Below are 6664 nucleotides of genomic sequence, written 5' to 3'. Positions count from 1 at the left end.
CTGGCGTGGGACTTGAACCCATGACCTTCTGCCTCAGAGGCTAGAGTGCTACCCACTGAGCCTCTGGGCTAAAGAGGGGAAAATCAGCCGGGGTTCCTGCTCCTGATCACTATCCAGTGGCGGACAAACGGGAGCGAGTGAGGTGAGTGTGAGAGCGTGAGTGAGGGTGAGAGAGTGTGAACGCGTGAAAGTGCCTTCCACAGCCTGCTGCCACTCACCAGCAGAGCTCCTGTGAAGAGCGGCTGCTTTGGCGAGGTAATGGAGGGTGGCCATGTTCAGTGAACCCTGAACCCAGCCGGCGCCATCAGCACAGGTGGGGGATGTTGGAGGGAAAATATGCATATTTATTCATTTACACCGATAAATAATTTTTAAACTGAACACATTTATTTTAGACATTCTGTACAATTATTACATCAGTCTGCCCAAAGAGCTCTCATTGGGTTTCAGATTTGCTCTCCTGTTTTTTTTTTGCTAGTCTTATAAACCGATTGCTGCACTTGGATTGTTAATCGGTGTTTTGCCGCCCCTATCGCTCTCCCAGATTCTGTTATCAGCACTCATTCCCTTTCAGATTGAAGTGAGACATGGTCTTGTCTGTGATTGCATGTCTGAGCCTGCGCTAGCATGATCATTCTGCATCACTGTAAAGACACGCACAGACCACACACGCACAGAGAGACAGACACACACACGGAGACGCGCGCGCACGCACACACGGAGAGCGCGCGCCCACACACACGGAGAGCGCGCGCCCACACACACGGAGAGCGCGCGCCCACACACACGGAGAGCGCGCGCCCACACACACGGAGAGCGCGCGCCCACACACACGGAGAGCGCGCGCACACACACACGGAGAGCGCGCGCACGGAGAGCGCGCGCACGGAGAGCGCGCGCACGGAGAGCGCACACACACACAGAGCGCACACACACACAGAGCGCACACACACACAGAGCGCACACACACAGAGCGCACACACACACACAGAGCACACACACACACAGAGCACACACACACACAGAGCACACACACACACAGAGCACACACACACGGAGAGCACACACACACGGAGAGCACACACACACACGGAGAGCACACACACACACGGAGAGCACACACACGGAGAGCACACACACGGAGAGCACACACACGGAGAGCACACACACGCACACTGAGAGCACACACACACACACACTGAGAGCACACACACACACACACTGAGAGCACACACACCCACTGAGAGCACACACACCCACTGAGAGGACACACACCCACTGAGAGGACACACACACGGAGAGCACACACACACACGGAGAGCACACACACACACGGAGAGCGCACACACACACACGGAGAGCGCACACACACACACGGAGAGCGCACACACACACGGAGAGCGCACACACACACGGAGAGCGCACACACACACGGAGAGCGCACACACACACGGAGAGCGCACACACACACGGAGAGCGCACACACACACGGAGAGCGCACACACACACGGAGAGCGCACACACACACGGAGAGCGCACACACACACGGAGAGCGCACACACACACGGAGAGCACACACACACACGGAGAGCACACACACACACACGGAGAGCACACACACACACACGGAGAGCACACACACACACGGAGAGCACACACACACGGAGAGCACACACACACACGGAGAGCACACACACACACGGAGAGCACACACACACACGGAGAGCACACACACACACACGGAGAGCACACACACACACGGAGAGCACACACACACACGGAGAGCACACACACGGAGAGCACACACACGGAGAGCACACACACGGAGAGCACACACACGGAGAGCACACACACACCTACACAGCTCTGTTTTTGTTTACTCCTCTCCCCTCCCCTCGAAGCTTTAGGCTGTCTACTCACCTGACGGAGACAGGTCAGGCTGGTGAGCAGACCCACGAGCCAAGAGTTGACACAGGGAATGACTTAATCTCTATCAGAAACCAGAGCACAAATAACATGAAATAAGATGAACAAAAATAGGCATCTTGCGAAGATAAAATAAATCTTTTCCGCCCCATTTCTGTTGAAGGCACCGACTCGCTGGGGCACAGGTCCCACAGGCTCAGACTGAACACGGTACCTTCTCCGTCTGTCTGTTCAGTGCCAGCCTGGCCAGTGTATTTACTCACTGGGCACCCAAGGCAGCGGAGGGTTTGCAGACGATTTGTACCGGGTGCCAGGGTTCCTGCCCCCGTCCACTGACCCTGCTGGGAGGTGTTCATGTGTGGACATCGGCAGAGCGTGTGATTGGACCCCACAGCGGGGCTCCTGACAGTCAAATGGACCTGCCAACGCCCACACATGAAGAATAGCCACTCGGGGTGAAGTATCAGAGGGTGGATGGTGCCTGTGCAACCGTATCCCAGGAAGAGTCAGCGTCTTGGTGGGATGGGGGACGGGGTGCATTGTAAGATATTTATATAGGGAACGTCCCTCCTTACCATGTCTCTTGTGCGTTTGACTCCTGGAGAAAGACATGGAAATGGAACATGATTGTACACACACACACACCTCACTCTGAGATGCTCCTGACCGTGTCCGACGCTCAGAATCCCATTGCTTCCAGTCCTTTACAAAGCCTGCTCTTCCTCGGTCTCTCAAGCACGAGCACTCCATCCCAAGAGCCCTAAGCTAACAGAGGTCGTCTCCTCTTGGACTTGAGGGGCAGGGCCCATCGATTGCACAGAGCTTTGCTACTGGCTACTAGGAAACGGTCTGATAGCTGGAGGACCGGAGCGAGGCCTCGGGACGAAGCAGAAGGGGTTGCGTTTGGTAGACGGCACAACGACCCCGGCTCCACTGCTCCGCACCACCACCCACCCCCCCCCACCACCATGTTAAAACTCCTCCTCTGCATTTCTGCACCGGGATTCCTTCAGCTCCTTCAGTCTCCGCACGGTGTCTGACAGCGCACGCATCCCGTGTTGTTTGTTGTCCCTTGTGCGCACGCTGACTGAGCCAGTGGACTTTTCCTTCTCTCCGATAACTGTATCAAACAAAAAAAAAGAAATTAAAAGGATAGAGTCAGTGCCATATAAACACAGCTCAGGCACAGAGCACGAGTGGACCAAACTCCTTCCCATTCACTTCCAATGTATATAATCCCAATGGACCACAAAACTGTCCTGGGAGTGTTTGATGGGACAGTGTAGAGGGAGCTTTACTCTGTATCTAACCCGTGCTGTACCTGCCCTGGGAGTGTTTGATGGGACAGTGTAGAGGGAGCTTTACTCTGTATCTAACCCGGTGTGTACCTGCCCTGGGAGTGTTTGATGGGACAGGGTAGAGGGAGCTTTACTCTGTATCTAACCCTGTACCTGCCCTGGGAGTGTTTGATGGGACAGTGTAGAGGGAGCTTTACTCTGTATCTAACCCTGTACCTGCCCCTGGGAGTGTTTGATGGGACAGTGTAGAGGGAGCTTTACTCTGTATCTAACCCTGTACCTGCCCTGGGAGTGTTTGATGGGACAGTGTAGAGGGAGCTTTACTCTGTATCTAACCCGTGCTGTACCTGCCCTGGGAGTGTTTGATGGGACAGTGTAGAGGGAGCTTTACTCTGTATCTAACCCGTGCTGTACCTGCCCTGGGAGTGTTCGATACTGACACTGGGTATCTGAAATGGAAAGTGTTCTATTCTCAGCACCGACATCGCTCAATCTTGATGTGCGAAAATTGGAAGGACAATCAGTTGTGCGATACTTTACCGAGTATGAAGTTATATTGCGCCAGTTGTGCGTTGCGGATTTTCCTGTTCAATGTGGAACCCGAGTCGAGGCAGATGTCGGCCATGAACCCAGCCTCCAGGAGCTGCCGGTGCACCTGTGATGGACACACCCAACGAGCGAGCATTATTTTTAATCTTTTTCCTTCTCAATTCCCCCTCCTCTTCCAATCCTCTCCTAAAGATAGTGACACGTTCTGGGGGGGGCAGGGGCAGCTGCACTGCATATCCCTCCCCAAGTTGTAATTCCTCGGATCGGAGCCTGGAGAGAGAGTATCGGAAGGATATTCTACTGTGCGATGGGGGGGGCGCGGGCGGGCAGTGTCGGAGCCGTGTCCGGTTAGGTCTGGTCTTGACATCGCATGAGCACATTCTAGCAGGGATATTAGGAGAGCTACTGACAAGCCCTCACTCCACAAACACCTCATCCTTCAAAACACTTTCTTAGCTTTTGGCCGATAATCATTTGATTAACTTCACGTCGTTAGATTCTTTGTAACTTTCCGGATTGGATGTGCAGAGAAATCTCCATCTGTTTGGAAATTGAAAAACCTTTACCTGATTTTCCTTCATCCACTCTGTTTTCATGAGGTTGGAAAGTGAGCTCACTGTCACTTAAATGCCAACTGCATAAATAATGTTTTTTAAGAATACATTAATGCAAATGCAGGCATCTAAGGGTCCCGTATATTATAAATCTACATATAAACGGCCAGCATTTACAGAGGGCTTCTTTTGAGTACTGGATTTACAGTAGAGGTGACAGAGTAATTTATCAAATGGACCAGTTTGAACAATAGGTGCCCGCCAGAAATGCACATCTTTGGCATATAAACAAACTATATAGGTCCATGAAATATATATTTTTAAACACCATTCATCAATCAAAAATGAGGGGAATATTTGTTCTAAATGAAAGGCTATGGTGATGTAGTGATTATGTTACTGGACTAATAATCCAGAGGGCATGAGTTCAAACCCCACCACGGCAGTTTGAGAATTTGAATTCTATTAAAAAAAATCTGGAAATAAAAAGCTGGTCATCAGTAAAAGTGAACACGAAGCTGTCGGATTGTCGTAAAAACCCAACTGGTTCACTAATGTCCTTTAGGGAAGGAAACCTGCCGTCCTTACCCGGTCTGGGCCTCTATGTAACTCCAGTCCCCACACCAACTTAGTTCACTTTTTAAACTGCCCTCTAAAGTGGCCTAGCAAGCCCCTCAGTCGTATCAAAGCCGCTACTGCAACTGTTTGAGAAAGCAGCCCACCACCACCTTCTCAAGGTGACGAGGGATGGGCAAGAAATGCCGGCCTTGCCAGTGATGGCCACATCCTCAGAATGAATAATTTCTAGTAGGGTCACTAGGTGTGAGGAGCAGGAACTTGTCTGATTTTCCCCCCCTCCCTTGTTCAGGGAAGCTGATTCCAGTTGCAACCATCCAGGACAAAGGAGCCCGTTTGATTGGCACCCCATCCACCACCCTAAACATTCACTCCCTTCACCACCGGCGCACCGTGGCTGCAGTGTGCACCATCCACAGGATGCACTGCAGCAACTCACCAAGGCTTCTTCGACAGCACCTCCCAAACCCGCGACCTCTACCACCTCGAAGGACAAGGGCAGCAGGCACATGGGAACAACACCACCTGCACGCTCCCCTCCAAGTCACACACCATCCCGACTTGGAAATATATCGCCGTTCCTTCATCGTCGCTGGGTCAAAATCCTGGAACTCCCTTCCTAACAGCACTGTGGGAGAACCTTCACCACACGGACTGCCGCGGTTCAAGAAGGCGGCTCACCACCACCTTCTCAAGGGCAATTAGGGATGGAATGGCCTCGCCAGCGGTACCCACATCCCATGAACAAATAATAAAAAAACACTACTACTGCTGTCAACTAACTCAGCACCGACCGGGGATTGAACCTTCTGATCAGTACGAGACTAATAGAACGACATAGAATGTACAGCACAGAAACAGGCCATTCGGCCCAACACGGGTGCCGGTGTTCTATGCTCCACACGAGCCTCCTCCCACCCCTCTTCATCTCACCCTGTTCAGCATATCCTTCTATTCCTTTCTCCCTCGTGTTTATCGAGCTTCCCCTTAAATGCATCTACGCTGTTCCGCTCAGCCACTCCATGTGGGAGTGAGTTCCACATTCTCACCACTCTCTGGGTAAAGAAGTTTCTCCTGAATTCCCGATTGGATTTATTAGTGACTCTCTTATATTTATGGCCCCTAGTTTTGGTCTCCCCCACAAGTGGAAACATCTTCTCTACGTCTATCCTATCGAACCCCTTCGTAATTTTAAAGACCTCTAAGAGGTCACTCCTCAGCCTTCTCTTTTCTAGAGAAAAGAGCCCCACCCTGTTCAGCCTTTCCTGATAGCTATACCCTCTCAGTTCTGGTATCCTCCTTGTAAATCTTTTTTGCACCTTCTCCAGTGCCTCGATACCCCTTTTTGTAATATGGAGACCAGAACTGTGCACAGTGCTCCAACTGTGGTCTAACCAAACATGTCTTAACGCTTAGCCTCACAACCGGTGAAGGGACAATCAAAGGCAATCTTACCCATCGAGCATAATCTTCAGTGCTGTTTCCAAGGGGAATCACCATCAGCTGAGAGGGGGAGAGCCAAAACGGCCTAGAAACAGAGACAGAAACGTAAAGGAAGGCCCAAGTGCGTTCTCCAATAATATCTTAAATTAATCCCTCTCGTCGCAGCAGCATGGGGTGGGTATAAAAACCATCTCCCAGAGGAGAAAGGATTACAGCTAGTACCCGATTAGAGAGCAAACATCAGCCACTTTCATTCGGCCCGGATTTGACCAGGAAGCCAGCACTTAAATCTGAATTTTTTTTTTTGTTGAAACTGCA

At 51.5% G+C, this 6664-nt stretch overlaps 1 protein-coding gene across 1 annotated transcript in view; it reads right to left on the bottom strand.

The window, feature by feature from the left end:
- Positions 1 to 365: 365 nt before the first annotated feature.
- LOC137306590 (threonine--tRNA ligase 1, cytoplasmic-like) overlaps positions 366 to 6664 on the bottom strand; it is a 32678-nt gene continuing 26379 nt past the window's right edge. Inside the window, exons 17-19 of the mRNA XM_067975885.1 lie at positions 6359 to 6431; positions 3765 to 3879; positions 366 to 3046 (exon numbers count right to left, since the gene is read on the bottom strand). Of these exons, the coding sequence (XP_067831986.1) occupies positions 2898 to 3046; positions 3765 to 3879; positions 6359 to 6431 (337 nt within the window). The 3' untranslated portion in view covers positions 366 to 2897. The remainder of the gene's footprint in view (positions 3047 to 3764; positions 3880 to 6358; positions 6432 to 6664) is intronic.

This window comes from Heptranchias perlo, chromosome 44, assembly GCF_035084215.1.
Source record: "Heptranchias perlo isolate sHepPer1 chromosome 44, sHepPer1.hap1, whole genome shotgun sequence".
In the NCBI taxonomy this organism is placed as follows: domain Eukaryota; kingdom Metazoa; phylum Chordata; class Chondrichthyes; order Hexanchiformes; family Hexanchidae; genus Heptranchias; species Heptranchias perlo.
Note: the sequence above shows the minus strand (reverse complement) of the source record. Positions and strands in the feature narration are given on the sequence as shown.